The sequence below is a fragment of the Athene noctua genome, chromosome 1, assembly GCF_965140245.1.
Source record: "Athene noctua chromosome 1, bAthNoc1.hap1.1, whole genome shotgun sequence".
Taxonomy (NCBI): domain Eukaryota; kingdom Metazoa; phylum Chordata; class Aves; order Strigiformes; family Strigidae; genus Athene; species Athene noctua.
Window position 1 is genome coordinate 109,887,134 of NC_134037.1, and position 20,291 is coordinate 109,907,424.

The 20,291-nt window shown below is 37.5% G+C and overlaps 1 protein-coding gene across 6 annotated transcripts in view; it reads right to left on the minus strand.

Moving 5' to 3' along the window:
• The window catches only part of CDC42BPA (CDC42 binding protein kinase alpha), a 189,524-nt gene that overhangs the window by 10,865 nt on the left and 158,368 nt on the right, over nucleotides 1-20,291 (minus strand). For 2 of the 6 annotated variants that reach the window (XM_074897332.1, XM_074897329.1), the window contains 9 exons: nucleotides 19,555-19,694; nucleotides 18,610-18,691; nucleotides 17,217-17,433; nucleotides 16,420-16,482; nucleotides 14,899-15,492; nucleotides 12,893-12,990; nucleotides 11,199-11,283; nucleotides 9,370-9,493; nucleotides 7,946-8,063 (listed from right to left, as the gene is read on the minus strand). In XM_074897332.1, coding sequence (XP_074753433.1) covers nucleotides 7,946-8,063; nucleotides 9,370-9,493; nucleotides 11,199-11,283; nucleotides 12,893-12,990; nucleotides 14,899-15,492; nucleotides 16,420-16,482; nucleotides 17,217-17,433; nucleotides 18,610-18,691; nucleotides 19,555-19,694 — 1,521 coding nt within the window. Of the gene's footprint in view, nucleotides 1-1,480; nucleotides 1,667-1,806; nucleotides 1,876-1,956; nucleotides 3,808-7,945; nucleotides 8,064-9,369; nucleotides 9,494-11,198; nucleotides 11,284-12,892; nucleotides 12,991-14,898; nucleotides 15,493-16,419; nucleotides 16,483-17,216; nucleotides 17,434-18,609; nucleotides 18,692-19,554; nucleotides 19,695-20,291 lie in introns of those variants that run through there. The other 4 variants (XM_074897328.1, XR_012632934.1, XM_074897331.1 and 1 more) reach the window with 4 other exon arrangements.

Below are 20,291 nucleotides of genomic sequence, written 5' to 3' on the forward strand. Positions count from 1 at the left end.
ACTGCATATTAAACACAGGAAATTTTGTAGTATGGTTGGATAAAGAAACACCTGTTAAAATCAGAACTGAAATACAGCTTCAGTGACCCTATAATGACCCTTTAAGAGAGAAACTACTTTTGATTTACTTAACAATACTTTTTTTTTTTTTTTTTTTGTATTTCAATAGAGTATTCCTCTTGTGTATTTGCATCTCTCCTCCTAGCAGAAAAGCTGGGATGGATGCAGACCTGTTACCACAAGGCACGTTTTCCAAAACACTGCAACTTCATTTCTTCATTTTTGAATATTAATGTTGTGATAATTGGGACTTCACAAGAGTGACACATGACCACGCACGTCACCGGTCAAAGCTTAGCTGTGAAAATTTGTTTTGGAGCAATATGGAAGAGATTAATTTTCCTCCTGCATTTTTAAATTCTCTCTAGTGTTATATGCAGGTACGTATCCAAAAATCTTCCCAGTGATAGGGATCTAGAACAGCAACCAAAAGGCACTTGAAGCAGTCTGGCAGTGAAGGTTTGCTTTGCATGTCTGAAGGGTGTCCAGAGGCCACAGAAACCAACAGCAGTGTTTCCACTGCAGCAGCAGACATGGCTCAGACCCATACAAACCCTGAGCAACCAACCACCATCACATACGTCTACCTTGCAGATTATTCCTGATTTATCTGCGCATCTTTCCCAAGCAGAACTGCAGGCCACAGCACAGTACACTGTTTCAGTGCCTGCTTCAGTATGAATAGTATTTCTACAGGATCTAGCAACCCCCACGTAAGTCAGACGAGGATGCACAATACAAGAAAAAAAGAGAAGACCACTTCCCTCTCCCCAGTCTACATTCCAATTAGAAGGATATCTACAGAACAGTATCCTACTTCAGACTCTGCTTAAAACTACCAGGATTAAGAGGATCTACATCAGCAATTTGCCATCATCTTTAATTTCTGATCTTGCTTGTACATGTTCTAACTTCACTTATTTCACTAGAAACTGAGCCACAACCTGCATCTGCCTGTCTCAATCTGTGTACAATACTGTGTAAAAATTCTTACATTCCATGTGATTTCAAACAAACAGTTTGAAAGTTTAGTCCAACACAGATCCTGATCCTTTTCCTAAATGCAACCTGATACACAGCATCGTGCTACTGACTACTGGAGGCTGAACACTGTGGAACGGAGAACTTATCATTCAAAATTCCCACATCCTTCACGGTGATTAAAAATGTTATTCTAATAGAAAAAGGTTCAGCCCAGTTGTTACACTTCTTTTTTCTGAAGCCATGAAGTACCTGTTTCTTAGCATGTCAGAGCTGTGGAAAGACCACAGCCGATAGCAGAAAATAAATCAGCTGGGATAGAAGAAAGTTAAGGGGTGAAGGAAATTGCTTACAAGGGGTTTTCTCCCATGTTAATCGCCAGGCAAAAGGAAAACCACACAGTGTTAGTAGAGTGAACACCTGACTCAGCTGTTCATACCCTCAGAGTCATAAAGTCTGGAGTACCGAGGACAGAGCGTGGAGGCAGGGAAAATGCAGGGTTTATGGAATCGTAAGAGAGGAATTTTTCAGCTGAATTAACAGTCATGTGGTAGATGTGCTCAAAGTTGCTCGGAGAGGAGATCAGACGGGAGTGATGATGAGGGAATTGATAAGGGGAACGCTGCTATCAAAGACAACAGAGAGAGAAAGCAATGAAGGATGGTTGTACAGGTTACATCGGCAACAGCAGTCCACATGAGCAGTCAAACACTGAAGGACAGCCAGACAGCAACCCTGCCTGCCCGTCAACACACAGGTTCTTACATTGTCACCCCCAGTCCTCTGAGCACCTTCCTTACATGGTGTCACAGGGCCTTGCTGCCCTTGCTGTTGCTAGAACATTAAAAACAAATAAAACTTTTAACTCATTGGGAATAGATTCTAATATTTATTATTATTTGATATTTCAAAGAGCACCACAATTGTAAAAGGTGCTTTACAGACAGTTGAGAAGCATCAGTTCCCTGCCTTGAGGAGCTTACAATCTAAAATAGACATAACAAACAAAGGAAGGTGAACACAGGTGAGATGGTGTGGGGAGAAGAAAAGATGAGAATACACAACAGTTAAAGATTGTAAGAGACTTCCTTCTGTTATTCATGCATTTTAGCGATTCCATTAAAATCAAGTATCACCCGTACAACAAACACAGAGTATTTCTAACAGGAGGGAACAGTGTTTCAACAGGATAGGGACACAGGTCGTGTGGGAAAGTGAACTGGTTAGTGTCAGACAACTGCGACAATTTGCTGTAGACAGGTAACACAAGGCCTGTGTCCTTCTGCACGCTCACTTAATCCTCACAGTGCTTTAGTGAAGGGACTTTGCATTGCCATCTTTGCACTACAGAAGACTAGGCCCGTGGCAGATAAGGTGCAACACCGGGAAATTCAAATGTTTTTAATAGGTCAACTGAGCAATGTGCTCCCAAAGTGTGACAAAGGAAGAAAGGGGAGAAATAATCCTGCAAATTAAACAGAAACCATTTCTAATTCTTCCCTACAGAATGTGCTGACACAAGTGCTCTTGTAATTTAAGCTCATCTAAATCCAGATTTAATGGAAGAGCGTTTCAAGGCTTGGTCTCCCTCTCTGTGCTATCTGTACGTGTTTAGCAGGTCACGCTGCAAGGGGGTGGTTAGCCCAATGGCTACCACCAAATCAGAAAGCCTTCTCTAATTTCTAACTTCTGATTTTCTCTTCCCCTTACCCAACTGATTTCTTCACCTTAAACAAACAGATTTGAGTAACGTTAGAAATGTTAGGACTTAAAAAAATAAAATATGGTAGAAATACAGCTTACCCCTCCACTAAACCTAAGGCACTACTGTTTGTATGTGGAACGTATTAAAGAACGTATTAAAGTCTGGAAGAACATTAAGTCACATCCCAATACATATTATCAAACATTATTGTTACTGTTCTCTTCATTTCAGCTGGTAAAATCCAACTTTTTTTTTTTTTTTTTTTTTAAACATACAGTTATTATGAGGCTTTGCATGTTAACCAAAACATCAATTACCACATTATGGCATATAAGACATAATCTACATTAAATTGTTATTAGTAAGTTTAGCAGCATCTAAATATCAGTACAAGAAGCCACCATTCCAGGAATGGTCCAGGGAAGCAGACTTTGCTGAGTTATCTGCTCATAACAGAGAACAGGCAGCAATGCCAGCTACGTTCCTAAGAGCCAATAGGGGAGAAAAGAGAGTGTCTAAAATCACAAGCTAAAAAGCAGAGGATAGGCCAGCTGCAGACCATGAAAATATTTAGCCAGCATTCATGAATGTGAGAAAGCCACGATATGGCGACATTTTAAAAACGATCCCCCATGGAACTTTCTCCATGGACTCACCATTAGATGCATGCATGGGGTTCCCACTTTCTTTAAAGAATACCAAATATGGATAAGTATTCATTTACTCTAAAAGTTTCTCATTTGAAACAAGCAAAGCTTCACACATCGTCTAGAATGGAAGTATAATGGCTCATGTATAATGAGGTCAACTGAAGCATAATGTTGAAATAGAATGGCAGTCAAGAGTAGCTTTTGTATGTAAAATACTTAGGCATGCAGAAAATGAAAGCAAAATCAATCCTGTACATCTGATGTACACAGAGAGGTGGTCTGTGCTGCAGTAAGTGCAGTTCCAGATTTCAGATCTTCACTACAAAGGAGCATCCACGATAAAGTGGCTTCAAGGGACAAGAGGGCAGAAGGGAGGCCAGACTGTACGGCCAGTTAATTGGTGACAGGCTGCTAGGGAAGAAAAACATGTAAACAAATAAGTTTGGGGATATACTAACAGGAACGATTCTAAATTGTACAAAACAAGACAATGATCTAGATCTAGTATCCACATGAATAGAATACAAATACGTAGTGATTATGGCGCTGTAACAGCAAACAAGAACTTCTGGTTTCTGTTGTGTTGTAGCCCACAAGCTTGCTTGTCAAAGCCAGATCCCTGAGTAACTGCTCATCATGAAGAAAAGCAGGATGCAAATTTACAATAGCCTGATAACCTCTAATATTTTCTCTCTTAAATCTGATCTCACTCTGAGCCTTGGGCATGTTTGTGTCTGCCCAAACACAGGGCTATACTGAAGTCAAGGGTGTCTGTTCATAGAGAGAACAATGTGGGACGAGGTTAATAAGCCTGCAATTTGCCATAAGCATATCTCACTGTTCCTGTCACGTGCCTGCTGCATACCAAGACCTTGGAAACACCACACAGAGAAAGCATCTTTCCCCCTTGCGTGGCTGCATCAGCAAGGGCAATCACATGCAGACGGGTATGTTGTACATATGGAGGCATCTGATACAACACATCAAAGAGCCTGAGTTTAGAACATTCCATTTATCCAATTTTCATTTTGTACATTTAGAATACAAATCAAACCCTTTAAAGTTTATCTTTTAAAAGATACCATTAAGAACAGTAGTGGGCAGAGAGCAAGCAAGCTGCCACTGGCTGTGCACCCACCAGGTAGTTACACCACAGGTCAAGGCAGCACGAGTGTATGTCCCCTCCTGCCCACCGACACGCTGAAGCCCAGCCACACAAGGGACATTGCTACCAGTTCTAATTCTGTGCTTTGTTCAGTTTTTGGCATTTCCCCTGAAAAAGGCAGCAGAGGCAGGTTAGTGGGACTGCAGAGATAAGTTTTGATTGGATTCACATTGCATATATAGAGCAAATATGTATATATTTATAAATAAATATAAATACATACATATATATCAAAATTGTCTTTTGCTTTGTAAAGTTCATCCATGGATGCTAGATAAAAGCTTGGCTGAGCTGGCAATTTAGTTTGTGACAATCCCATCCAACATGGAGATTAAAATACCTATTTTCTATTAAGACCCATTTATTACTAAGGACCCTTCTGCCTACATAGCACTATAGTGACTTAAGTGAAAGCTCATGCTGGATGAACACATTTGTATCAGTAGATCCAACCAAATTTGAAATTGCTAAAATAAGTCAGAATAAACGGCTAATAAAAAGGCTCACTTCATTCTTTCATACACTTTCTGTATTCCAGTATCCGATTAAAAAAAAAAAAAAAAAAAAAAAGCTGTGTCACCTAGAATAGTTGGATGAAGAGAGAACTTGAGAAAACTGTTAGACTTGCACTAGTTGTTCCCCCTAGTGGTAGCCCTCTTTAAATGCAAAAATGTATTTTGTCATCCACTTTCATAAACAGAAACAGTCATTCTCGAAGTAAAATGCTGCAATCTTTCCCATAATTCTTTAAAAATAAATACTTTTTCTTCTGAAACATATTAATCTATTTAAAAATACAAAGAAGATGTTCCTGCTGCAAAATCATCATATATGCTAAGAAGCACACAAAAAAAAGCTGTTCATCCTTTTGGAACAAGGTATGAATCTAGTGAAATAATTTTATGTCCTTGTAAAGAAACCACCACATACAGATGAACTGTACACAGGGTTGGATAAGTATTCTTTACCTTATGTACTGATTGTCCAGGAAATGTCCTCTATTTTCATCCTTTCTTTTAATCCTAAATTTATCTTTCAAATAAAAGATTAGACTCCATACATAACATCATATGTACACAAAACTCCTTTCCTTTTATTTTTATGCCTGAGAAACAAAGTAAGTAGTTTGGAACAGACTAGATGAAAACTTAGTCCAGCCAAATACCTTACAGGAAGCTTCTGGAAAAGAAAAAGCTGCCTGGACAGAACATTTATCTCCTAATCTCAAATTACACTTTCAAATTCACACACTTTCAAGTCCCGTGATTGACGCAATTCTGTACCCGCTAAGTTAGGAACACAAATACAACATGATATTGCAAGGAGCTGCTGGAAAAATATGTCAGATTTGCTTTATCTGCAGTGGCATCTCCCAGCATTAAGACTGATACCTACTTGCAAAAAAGAGTTTTTAAGAGTAACTTTAAAAAGAAGCACTGCAACAAGTGAAGAAATCAGTTCTATATTGTACATATTTTCTATGTCTTCTCATCACTTTTAAGTGTGGAAAGCATGACTCATTAATTTCTATCAAAACATCATATTCCTTGGTAAGAAACAAATACCAGTCCTAACTTCAAACGTGGCCTTTGAGCTAACACAAGGTGTGCATAATTAGAATTAATTCAAAGCTAAAAGCCGTCTAGAGATGACATAGCTGAAGAAATATTAATCTCTGTAACTCTAGAAAAACCCCTTCTATAGATAAAATCATTCCTCTTTTTACACTTGTCAGATTTGGAGCTTGATTAAGAGTCCTTGCAGCTTTTGATTCCCATGAACTTTCAGCTCCTGATGGTGTGAAATGGGATGTCTTTTGCCCTACCTTTATCAGTATCAGATTACTTTCTCTGCTTGACAGAACCAGAAATATTTTAAAGAACCCACAAAAATGGAAAAGCGAAGGTTCTGATCTACATCCTGCCCTGAAGCAAATTATCATTTTTTGTTTAACATTAGATGTATGTATACTCACATCCAGTTAAGATAAACACTACCTGTGAACTTCCCTTGGATTTGTCATGTGTTTTCTAGAAGCAGCCCCTTCATTATTTATTCATTTAAAAGCACACACACACACACTGTTTTCTGCTCAACTGCACTGAATATATTTGTTATTGAGAGTTTTCTCAGAGTGCCTCTAGAACAAGATTTAAAGTAAATCCTTTCCTTTCCTTGCATATTCTCATGTAAGGAAAACACAGTGCCAGAAGGGCTGCTCATGTATAATGTACAGATTTTACGGTAACATGTAACACAGAAGTACTCATTTTACCTCACTTTTACTGCAAATGCTATCTGAAGGCCAGAGGTTATGCTCCTAAGCTCTTAAAACTAGTGCAACTGCACGGCACACTTTATTTTTCAGTCTTACTGTTGCTTCCTTTGGGCTTTTCAGCATCTGAAAATCCCAATTTCAGCATCTACTTCCTGCTTTCTGCACAAACTCCAAGTAATAGCAATGATAATTTTAAACAGCACTTCCACACTAATGATTGTGTCCTATGGCGGTACTCATATAATCTGTTTGATATCATATCATTTGACCTTTCTCACAGTGCTAGTTAGCATCTTCTGATTCCCATCTGTGTCATTGTGGACAAGTTTAGAAAACAATATAGAACACACAAACAAAATGCTGGAGGTAGTTTGAGGCAAGCAGTATGATACTCTCTTATGAACAAAATATTAATTGGTCTTTAGCTCATCAAAAATTTCAGTAACTTCCAGGTGAGTATTTCCTACATAAGGTCTTGTGGAAATGAACATGTGTGTGTGCTATTACATGTTTTCTTTTTTCCATTTTTCAACTTAAAAGGTTAGTTTTCATGTAAGAAGTTCTGTTACACTGAGACTAGTTAATTTGGAGAGAAAATGAAAAACAGCATCTTCAGCTTGGAAAGGAAGTTGGGCACTACACACTGTTAAACTGCTATAGTTACACTGTCTGAGGAAAAGAGGCTGTAAAGAAATAGGCTAAGTTGCAGCTAAAGATAGGAAGAGAAGAAAGGAATTGAACTACAGTTCACAGAGAAAGGAATTTCTTTTCCGTTCCCACAAAGAACACAGGCCCAAATTATCTTAATATTGTCCCTTCATATGGGTCATAAAAATCATCATCAACACTGAGAGGCCAAACTGCCTTGAAACCCAGGAGGCATTAGCTACTCCTCTTCCTCCCCTCCACACTTAGGTGTCATCCTCTTTCTTTAAATTTTATCACATACAGCAGAGCATATTCAGCTCCATTTCCCTAGTTGTGCTGCTCCTGGTATGAAATACATCAACACTCCGAATATACCTTTAAAATTGTACTTGTCTTTCTCTCCCTTATTTGCAGCCTCTGTTGCAGTCAGTCACCCTCATGTGTACTTTTGTACTTACCATTGGAAGGTCTTTGAGAATCTGTATACCGTCTCCTGGACCCATATGTGCTATGTGATTAAAATTAGTTGGGTTAGAAATTAATTTATTTCTCATTTCCGGATCACGTAGCATCTCCCTGGAAGAGAAGATACTTCATTTAGATATTTAATTCTAGGTGAGGATCAACATTTATAAAACATGTACAGCTTTGATTATCAGCTATTTTAACATGGAAATTAACTATTTAACCATGTTAACAGTGATAAACCCTTGCTATCAGCACTGGCATGGACAAGCTTCCAGCTTGAAGACAGGGCAAAGGGCCAGAAGAAAAGAATGCTGTTTGCAGCCTAACAGCCCACACCCAGTAGTTACTAACATTCAAAGAACATACAACTACTATGAGCTGATAAAAAGCTCTGTAAGATGAGTAAAAGCAGAACTCATTTGTGATGTATTACAAAGTGGAGGTGAAAATGAAGTACAAAATATGGAAAGAGAATTAAAATAATACTGCAGTACCTTTCTCAGTCTGTGGTCAGAATTAAAAGCTCTTCAAAATGGCAAGGATGCATTTCACAACTCAGAATAAATAAAATTTTAAAGACCAAACCGTGATCAGCTCAGAAAAGGCAAGGACAAGAACTGGAATTTTGTCTCCACTGTACACAGCTGTCACTTTTCTTAGAGCCAAAAAGAAAGGAAAGCTGGGAGCCAACCATCGGTAGAAGACGTTGCAAGTCAGAAAACTGAAATACTCAGTTCTTGGAGTGCAGCTTAACACAGCAGCAGGTTATCTTTAGTGAGTGACAGTAAATGGTCAGTAACATCCTCTGTGAACAATGTGAGTAGTGCAGACCTATTTTTATTGGCATTTAGGAAAGTAATTGTGACCGGTTAAAGACTTCTATTAGAAACACATCCTGAAGTCCTATGTCCTCTGAAGAGGTGAGTTTTCTGAGATTTATAGAATGTTTATGTAGTTAAATCTATAAACCAAAAAAGCAGACGCCTTGGAATACTGCTGAGAGTAGAATTGCCTTCAGAAAGAAAAGCAGAACCAGAGTCTGAAAGTAATTAATCCATATGCATAGTTAGCAATGTAATCTCCTTTTGCGAAGTGTTTATTACAGATCTTTATACATACAGTATATGTGCACACCTATGTACCTATATACAGTATGTGGAAACATGCATTCCAAATTACAGCTGTTTCACATAATTAATTTGAACTAACGAATACTTGTGTATCTAATGCATACACCCATATCCAAACTGGTATTAACACAAATGAAACACTAAGGATTAACGCGGTAGTGAAGAGACAGAAACATCTGAATGGGCATTTCAGAAGGCAACAAATGAAGTAGTACATTGCATCAGTCACTGTCCTTCAGGGCCTACAGGCATGTACAGAAGACAAGTACATGTTGAATACCGACCTCCTCTGCTGCATCCTCTCCTCCTCTGGTACTCTGAATGAATAGCGGCGCTTGTTGTTGATGTTTCGAACCATTTGCTTCCGACTGTTATCTGATGTCTCAGGAACTACCAGTTCATCGCCCTCTGAAATCAATATAAGTATCATGATCCAGTGGACAATTCATGGAATTTTAATTCAAAGACATTTTCTTCCTCTGCTCTCGATAGTGTTGGACACCACCCATCTCCCATCAAACCTGAACAAACGAGCCTTAGTTTACGGAGTTTTATTTTGGTCATCTACTCTGTTACATAGCAACAGCTTGAACCCTTCTTCACACACAAGCTGCCACAACTGTCTTCTCAAAATACTACCAATTAATTCTTTCAAACAAAACATTTAGGTGGGCAGGAAGGGATCTCAGTCCTCTATCTCAAACTTTATTTGGCAGTTCTCACTGAAAAATCACTGGAACAGACTTGTTCTGCCAGTTGTCTGGAAACTCAATGCAAGATTCATTTTCATTCATTCTCTGCTCCAAAGAGACTACTCCTTTTGAAATGTTTGAACTCTGATGTATTTCAGTGCAACTGTGGGAAAAGGGAAGATTTTGTTCCACATGTGTATGTCTGGCCAAGGTATCTTTAATAAAGACATGAAATGTATAGCAGTGATAATCCTACAATAGCAGCATTACCTTGAATGAACGCTGCAACTGCTCTGCCTTATTTTATATATATGGAGACCAAAGTTACATTTAATAAGCTTGAACATACTCAACACCTACTGCTCTTTGCCAAAACAGTTTTTGTATAGAACTGAAATCTCTTCCTTCCTTAAGATCATCTGGAGATTACATGAAGTGTGGAATATACTAGGTAAGTAGCTTCAGGAAAAAAACATGTAGACTTTTAAAGAGATACACCTGGAGGATACTTTATTACTTGGCAACCTTTTCTGAAAGACAGTGAATAGCATACAGGAGCAAAGCATCAACCTTATTCACTTCTGATCCTCTGCTCTCCATTTTTTTATTCCTCTTCTGCTCTACTTTTAATGTTCATTCTTTATTAGACTTGAAAATTCTTTATATGTACTTGCACCTTTATATGTATTGCTTCCCTCTACCAGTATCATTACTTTTGTACTAATTTGCTAGCAATTTAAATAAACACTGGGTGACTGCCAACAGCAGTATTCTGGAGTGTTTATTTCCACTATTTTCACAATATTAAAAAAAAATTATAGATTTGTTAAAACAAAGAACATCCCCTCTCCATGTAAGAGGTTAAACTACAGGTTAAGGAGATTACTCAGGAGCATGTTTATGAAATGGGCTCTATAAACAAAAAAAAGGTCAGAAAGACTCATAACAAAAATAGAACTCTGAAGCAAAAACTTTGGCAGACAATCATATGTGGCCCTAATAACAAGTTATGAATACATAATATTATATTACTTTCTGATCCTTGGGAAAAGTTTATGTTAAGCATAGTATTAATTTTAATCTAGTACTGCCAAGTTCACTATTAAAGTCTTTAATTGTGCAGGCATTTTTAAATAGTGTTCTGGCAGGTGATCCCAGATTTGGAGGGAGCATCTAGTAAGTCTATTTTCTATTTCCAGTCTTCATTCAAGTCTTCACTGAATGTTCAAAAGTTCAGAGTAGCTGACTGGCAGACATCATTGCAACCACTGTGGCATCTGTGAGCTTTAGCTTTCTCCCACATTAACAAGCACACAGATGTTTGAGAGATCACTTTCTACAAGGCACAGATCCAGGCCAAAGAAAAATGCTCTTTCTAAACAAAAAAAATGCATGATGAAAATTGGCTTTTCTTAACTTACCTGCCATTTTGTTTTTGAAATATATTAATCTAACTGTCTCCAGGCCTAAAAGGTTTAGTGATCCTTCTGTATTCAAGGGCCGTACCTGAAACAAGAAAAATCAGTCCTTGTAATAGTAATAACTAACATTTATATAGTGCATCTTACTCTGAGAGCTCCAAGGTACATTATAAACTCTATAAAAGGAGCACTGTTATAAAGCAGAACAGCATAATTGGCCACAGCAAAGCCTGCTCCACAGAAAAACTGCAGGCTGGAGGGAGCAGTGCCTCCTATCTCCAGTGACACATGCCTGCTCTCAAGAATAACAATTGTGAGCTATTATAGCCACTAAGCAGAGTTAAAAACAATTTTAAACTTCTGTTTGGAAAATAAGTACAGAGGGAGTTGCCTAAAACTCCACTTAAAGACAGGCTTAACACCATTCCTCCCAGCTTTTAAATAAATATTTCTGTTAGAAATCTACTTCATATAACAATTCAGTTTTGTCTATTAGATGCACAAAGCAATAAGCTGTGCTTTTATTTTATGTTAGTATCATGTCACAATTACCCTTTGCAGCTTGGTAAGAGTACATACAGACTGCTAAAACCTACTGGTATTTGTGATTTCCAACTTCAAAAAGGAAAGCATTCCACAGTCTGCAAACTGTTAGAAACAAACTCTTCATAATAAATTGCCATTTTTCAGTCCCCTAGATGTAGCAATTCTTGTTTGTTGAAAGTATCTTCATTCATCAAATGGGCTGTCTTGAGCCAAATATTAATCAAAGTACTAAATCACTTTCTGCTGTGTAGGAAAATAAACGCTCCAACTGCTTAATAACTCAAAGTTTGGACATCGGAAAGAGTAGAGGAAATTTTCTCTAAAAGGTGAGATACTTCTTCTCTCCTTAAGATGGTTAATAGCTGAGCACCTTGATCTTTTGCATTATTTGTCCTTACAGCACTGCTGTAATGTCCTGGTCTGCACCTGATGTGTGAAATTGATATGCTGAGAGACTGAATGACTAACACAAGACCACAAGGGCAATTTCTTGTAGTTCTATGTCATCAGCATGCCAGTAAAGGAATTATGTTGACACTAATACAAAGTTGAAGTCCCTCTAAACTATGGGGAAAAAAAAAACACTTCTCTTTTTTCTTTCCAAATACAGCTGAGCAAACACCTCCTAAATACCAAGGAAGTGTCAGTTTTCAAAAACTTCCTTTTGATAAGTGATCCAAACCTGACATCATCCTGGTTTTAATATTTGTACTGGTTGAACCAAAATGTTCTAACCCTATCTGTCTACAATGTTCTCAAGCAGCAGAACAGATTTTTGAAGGCCTGTTTAATTATCTTAACATCCACCATCTTCTGGAAATAACATAGATGGAATCAGTCCCAGTGAAGCCATATGTAATTAATACCACAAAACTACTCTCTACAACAATATCAGCACGTCTAACATACTCACATGCTCCAGACTGACCCTTCATCTAAAACAGTGAAACCACATGCAAACCACATTTTGTATCTTATATTTCAAACAAAAAGCACTAGGTTTTTTTGCAGGAGCTCTTCTTTTAGTTCAATTATGTTTAAACAAGCAGCGTTACTGATGGTTTCTAATGTGCTTAAAAAAACCTGTCACGACTGTAGCAAAGCAGTATTGAGTCTAGACATAAACTGATATTGAAACAGCAGGTTACCTTTTTGAGAGGAATAGTCTGAATCCACTCCATGGAGTTCACGTCAAAGACATCAATTGCATTTTCACTGTACACAGAGAGGTATGGTGCGTTGTAACCTGAGAGGGAATGATTAGAGTGTCATGTGCTTTTAGAAAGGGCTCAAAATACACTATTTCTTATAGCCTAACCATATTTAGTAAAAAAAAACCCAACACACCCCATAATCCAACAACAAACTTTGCAAAACATGTTTTAACTCAAAAATTACCAAGGAATTTATTCTGAAGGCAAACCAGCACCACCAAAAAGCTTAAAAGCTCCATGATTTTCTTTTAACTTTGCAGAAGCAAACTACTTTTTGAACTACAAGGGATTACAGTTTACTCTGCCAAGCAATGATGTGGTTCAAAGGGGTTTTTTTTCTAAAAGCTCTATTTTTAAAAGCTCGTATTATATAAATGATGTGGTAGGAAAATATATTGTTCTTATTTAATAACTGTCATTTGAATGAACTAAGCTCTTAGTCTTTGTACTAAATGAATATCAGTTGGAACTAAGCACCATGACACAGTAATAAAAATCTTCATGTTTCCTCTTAGCTTTAATTCTCCTTTCTTATTTTCTGGATTGTAAAGAGAATTCTTGTGCTACTTATCTGGCACATTTCCCCAGGATGAAATTTGTTCCACGGGGACCACTTCTAAAGGAGAATTCAGTATTTCCATGTTGGCAACAAGACTGTCATGGTCTGCCAAGACTAACAAGAGCATCCAATTTGTGTTTAAATGTAACAGTTTTGGCTATAAAATATACCTTCATTCTGAATTGGAATAACATCAAGTCACTTCATTTAAGGCAATCAAAAAACTTTCACTAACATCAGTGACCAGCATAGATGAACTACATGTGAAAATACCTGTTTTTCAGTCTATCACAAAATCTTTTATTTTGATTTGTTCATTCTCTGAGTCCACTGTAATAATCACACTCTTGCTTGAAAACCAGAAGTGACATACAGCCTGTAAAAGTTGCTCCTTCCACATTCAGGAGGGGCTTCACTCAAACAAGGTGAAACATTCCTCTCCTCTGCCCTGTGACTGTACTGCTGCCACAGTGAGGTAAGAAGGCAGACTATTTTAAAAATCAACGTAAGACTGGGCTCATTCACAGATACTCTGAGGACAAATTCGGCTAATTTTATCTGCATTCAGAAAGACATTAAAAAGAGAGGCATTGCAGGGTTTTTTTCCCCTCCAACTGTCACAAGGATAAAGTCCCAGCTTTGAAAGCATGTGCAATAAATGTTTAACCATTCTTGCTGGAAACAGACATCTTGAAAAATTACAGTATTTTTCCCTTAAGATTATGAAATATACTTTCTATACTGCCTGTCATACACTGTGTTTTAGAAGGGAAGAGGGAGACAGAGGGGAAAAACTTAAAACCTGATTTTTTTAAAAAGCAAAAGGAGGAGATGAATGACAAGAGTGTCAACAAAAACTGCTGAGGAAGAGAGAATGAAGGAGTAAGGAAAGAAAAGTAAAAACCCCAGTAAGTAGGAATAAATACCATCAGAGAAAAGCAAGTCAAACTACTTGATGCTGATGACTCTGAACATCAACAAAGCTTGAATCACAGTGCTAAGCCAAAGTACAATCAAATTTTAAGACTTAAAGTAACAACGGTCCAGCATCAGTGGTAGCAAATGCAAAAAGATCCCATTAGCCTCTGTAGAACCTGAGGCTTTTGGCTGTTTTAGAGATCAGGACATGTGTTTAGAAACTGGACACCAGAATTAGAAATCCTGACCCTTGATTCCTCTCTTGTGTTACAGCAGTATAGGTCAGAGTTGCCAAAACTAGCATAAATGAGATCAAGATCAGAACCTCTGACTACATTAATGCTCACAGAAGCTGAGAGCTGTCAGGTAATTGTCATTTACCTTCACTCTCTGTGGCTATTAATACAAGCAGCAATCACTTCAGTGTATAATAGCAAGTAAATTCACACACACGGCAACTTACAGCAAGAAGATGGAGTTGCGGGCCACATCAATTCTTGTTGTCTAGATCTTCGGCCCTGGCAGTCAACGTAAACCCCTACGCTGCTAAAACACAGCAGGTATTCTTTATTTGAGATTTCGACTGCACAGATGGCATCAGTTGGCTGCTGTGAGATAAATGATAGTGTGTGGTCATCTGGATGGAGAAGACTGTATGGGCTGCCTTCTCCATGAAGGGGATATTTTAAGAAACCTGACTGGTAGCCCACACAAAGACGGTCACTGAAGATTGACATCCACTGGACATTCCCCTGGACTTGGATCTCTTTGATCTTTTTGTGACGTGTCTTACTCTGATTTAGTTCATAACAGAGGACCTGCCTTTTCATAGCTACACACAAGCAGGTAAGAGCTCCGTGGCGTACATGTCCAGACACTATCGACTGACAGCCTTTTGTCTCTGCCAGTTTATAGAACTCAGTCTCCCTTCCATCCAGGGCAGCCATAGGGAAGAGCCGCACATGACGGTTTCGTCCTGAGATTACTGCAATGAGCTGTTCATTTGGGATAAGCTCAATCTGATGAACCTTCTTATTGTCACCAACACGGATAATCTCTAAAAAAAACCAAAAGGATAAAAAACCCCCACATATCAAAGTAAATAACGTTGAAGTGTGAATTGATTATAACATATGTATTTGTAAAGATAAACTATGAAGGAAACCCAAGAAATCCCCTTTATTACTTCCCTGCAGTATTAAAAAGTACAGAATCAAAACTTGTATTTTAATAATACCAGATGTGGTGATGCTGGATAGACCTTTGGCTTTTCCTCATCAGAAAAAGGGAGGAGCAGATCCAATGCAGTAACAAATTATTTCAGTATTAATTTCAAAAACAGTTTACAGCCACTAAACTACAAAATAAAGAAAAACCCTCAAAGAACTGAAACATACAATTAAACAACGTTGCTTGTCAAATTAGCTTGGGCATCGCTCATTACATTTCTTTACAATACTGAACATAAGTTTTTATTTCTCGTACCAAGGAGGAGGTTACAAAAAGGATCAAGCCAGGCTCCTTACTGAAGTGCACAGCAGGAGAAGAGCGAGACAGTAGTCACAAATTGAAATGAGGGAGGTTCCTACTGGATATACAAAGAAAATGTTTCATTGTGAGAAAAATTTGCAACAGGAAGCCTAGACAGATTGTGGAACCTCCATACTTGGGGATTTTCAAGACTCGACAGGACAAAGTCCTGAGCAACCTGGTCTGAATTCAGTATTGAGCCTGCTTCAAGCAAGAGAAGAAAACCTTCAACTGCATTTCAGGTGCTGGATCTTTGTTACTGGAAAGGATACCCAAAACAGAAAGCACACAGAACACCTCCTTGATTATCACCTCTCACATGGGGCTGTCCAGCTGATAATGCAGTAAATTGAGAAAAATGAAACCAGAGGATATTGAGTGAGAAAAAAGGTTACAAAGTCACTTTCTGATTATTTAATATTAGGGAAATTATTAGCAGTTCCTAATCTCTTACCGTCTTTGGTGACATGCACAACAAATAACCCTTCTTCATTCCCCAGAGCTACTCTTTCATGGTCTAAGATATTAAGAAAAAAAGAGGTTATTTTTCTTTGGAAATACTTCATCAACAGTAGTGATAATTCTGATTAACAGAGATAGTTTTTAATATCTTCAAATAAACAAACAGAAAGCCACACTCAACACATTCCTGTAACAAGAAAACATTGGTAACCTCTCAGTCTTTCAAATTTCTGAAAAAATAAGTCTTTTCCCATTTCCCCTATTAAAAGAATTAACATCAAGAAATGTAATTTTTAACAAACCATTCGGAGCACTTAAGTGTACTACCCCCTTCGAAATAACTACATCATATTAAAATAATTTAAATAATCAGAGTTTAACATATATTATGCAGTATCATTTAAAATTACTACATCCATTCTCTGTTTTTATATTTTCTCTCTGGTCTCACAAGCAGATTTTGTAAAGTCAGTGATTTACGTCTATTCTATAGTGCAAATTTTGCCCAGTTAAGGAACTATGTTTACAGAGTAACAAAAAAAGTAGTGTCCAATTCTCAGTCAGAATTATTCATAATTACGTGTGAACTGGGGGAATATTCTTAAAGATCTGACAAAAGTACTGGGTAGTGAATTGCACTTCTCTCAAAACCATAAATACTTCCATATGGGATAAAACCATCACATGTTACTCCCTATTCAGTAGATAAAGTCATTTAACACTACACCCACCCCCACCCCCCCAGCCATGCTTTTAGCATACCCATTTTTCTTCTTATCCATTTCATACCTATGATTGCTGCTGACTGTGTTGTTTTGATGAGGGGTAAGGTGCTGTCATAAGCTTCTTTGGGAACATAGACTGAGCGATCTTTGAGTTTGTTCTTCTTCAAGATCCTATGCAATTCATTCAGCACTCCTACCCACTTGCTTTTTTCATTCTCACCGTCTGCTAGAATCAGGATTGAACACTTATTACTGGATGCAGAGAGCTGGGAAGCTGTAACCTGGAAAATTTTAAAATACGTATTTTAAGTCATAAGTGCTAAAAAATTTCATCATGATCATTTTTACAAGGGTATCAGAAGCCTATAAGTGCCCTTTTAATTAGCTGTCTGAACTAAGACTGCAAAAATTTATCCTTAGTTAACAGAAAAAACTCTATCTCAATCAAAAACCCACAGCAGAAAAACCTGTAGATGTGAATAACTCAAACAACAGAGGAAACTTTGGCTTTATTCTAAATGCATTTGTATTTATTCTGTAATTCAGAAATGTCTGCCCTAAATAAGGTAGTCAATTGTTTCCCACAGCAATTTTATAATGAAAAGCATTTCTTACAAAGTGTTCTGTATTATTTTTAAGACCAATAGTTGTTGTTAATAATTTAATGCAATAAGTATGGTCTTTATGGAGAATGACTTATGGTCCTTTTCACATATTTGGTACAGCTACTATAGATAAAAATGAAAGCCCCTTTTGTAGGTTTATCTTCTCGCGGCATCCAGAGTGATGAACAGTCTGAAAGCTCCAAAACCAAAGAGTGAAATACAATGGTATATTAAAAAATGATAGGGGAATTAATAAAACACTAAATATATTTCACTGAGGTCAAAACTTCAATAGAGTATCTGTTAAGAATAATATTAGAAAAATCCAATGATGCCAAAATCCTGATACTAGATACTAGACATAAATTTTGATGAGTATTTTACACTAAATTTCTATACTGACTACATGATGAACGGGAGTTTTCAGAAATCCAATGCATACATACAGAGAAAATACATAAAGTCAAAGCGTCGGGAATAACACAACACATTAAATTGAGAAGCAGAAGGCAACTTTAGGAAATGAAAATGTAGAAGGTCATGAAGAACAGAAGATTCCAAATGACTAACAGGAGGTTGAGAACAGTATGTCTTGTCATGAAGATTAAAAAAATAAAACCCACATGAAGGGGGGAGATGAGAGCTTGTCTAAATGTACCTGTGCCATTTTTACCACAGAGAAGATGTATGTACAGATCCTTGTGCACTGCTGCTGCTGCCATGGATACCACATGGCCAGAACTTGCAAAGGAAGGGAAATAAAATACTAGCAAGCTGTCAATGAATGCCACGGTACTTCACACTGTGAAACCCTGTACTTCCAAGTTACTAGGTTCAAGACATAATACTTACCCGAAAGATACAGGGGATATCTTTTCGATTTGCATGGATGACATCTGAGGCCAAAACAGAACTCACTGAGAATTCTTCATCCCTTATGGAGACCACAAACATAATTGGAAAAGAGTTAAAAAGTAAACTCTGTATGTTTGCTTTTTACTTATCTTTCCATAGTACCAATAGCCTTGTCTTGTGCAAGACACAATAAGACAGTACTGCTATTTAATTTTTTTAATCATCCTTTCTCCTTTGTCTGCAGATGAAACTCACAAATGCAATGTTGCATAATTGGTTCCTGGTAAATGTTGATGTAGATAACTATTCAGAGTATCTGTTTTTCATCTGCTTAATAAAACCTTTTTAAAAAAATAAAAATAATCAAAATACAACCCTGGACCAAGAACACCCAACTCTTTCACAAACGTCCAAACTCACTAGAAGGTATAAGCTACAGCTGTTTGAGATCTTCTGGATAAACTAACCTAGTTCAGAGATGAGCTTTATTTAGTTGATATGTTAAATGTTCTCAACCTTCAGTGAAGTCAATAGTATTTCAGTAATACTGAGGACAGTGGGAACAAACTATTTAACCCTTCTGAACCAAAAATTGTATTAATTGTATCCTGTAATGAAGTTTTATCTGTCTTTCAAAACTCTATTCAACCCCAAAATAATGTCTTTTTCTTCTTTATTCATTCCAGATCCTCTACACAGCTGAAGACATGCATTTTGGCACATGATGTAGTAATGGAAGTTTAAATTGCCACATAGGCACACACAAGTATAGTTCAGGCTAACTGCAAGCACTGCTTTTTCCTGGAAAATTAGAGACTCTCAACACAGATTACAGTGTTTCAATAAAGCTCTGGGGCTTGCTTACTCATTATACAAAACGAAAAGCAGGAAAAAACCTCCCAGTGCCTCTGAAAAGCTCCCACTCAGCACCGAACAGCTTACCTCATGTCTATGACCTGACTCACTACCACGCTCGGCTGGGATGCTTTTCCTTCTGCTACATCATATAAGAAGAGTTTAAAATCACAGATCACTGCCAGTGCTCTCTGCCAACCTTTCTTTACTCCAGCTGGTTTTGGTACCTTTAGCAAAATAAATTCTCATCAACTCTCTGTAAGTTTGAATGCAATAAAAAATCAGACAGTATAAAACATCAATTCTCTCATTTAGGATGAAAAGCTTTTATTCAGTGACAACGTTAAGAAATATAAGCAACAGCACAGGTGTAGCAAGGCCATCAAACACAGCCACACATGACACCACAATATATTGTGTTAAAAGGTCATAGTATCACAGTTCTTTCTTCTTTCACAAACTCATTCAAAGCTATATTAACAAACACAGAGAAAGAAACCCATCTCCAGTTGGCAAAAATTATGTCAAGTAATTTTTTTAGTATTTATGTACAAGTATCCACACCAATGACCCTAGATAGTACTAGCATCATCAGAAAGACTCAAAAACTCACAGGCCCTGGAAGATGGTCTGATCTCTGACCAACTCCAAGCACAATGGCTGACAGAGACGGAGAGAGAATTACTGATGAAAATGTTAAGAGTTACTTTGTGAAAATTTAGATCTTGGTTTCCAAACTGTCACCTGAAGGCATAATAGAATCCATCCCCTGCAATGCCCCAATTAGAGTTTAATTCCAGCTCTGAAAAACAACACATTTAATA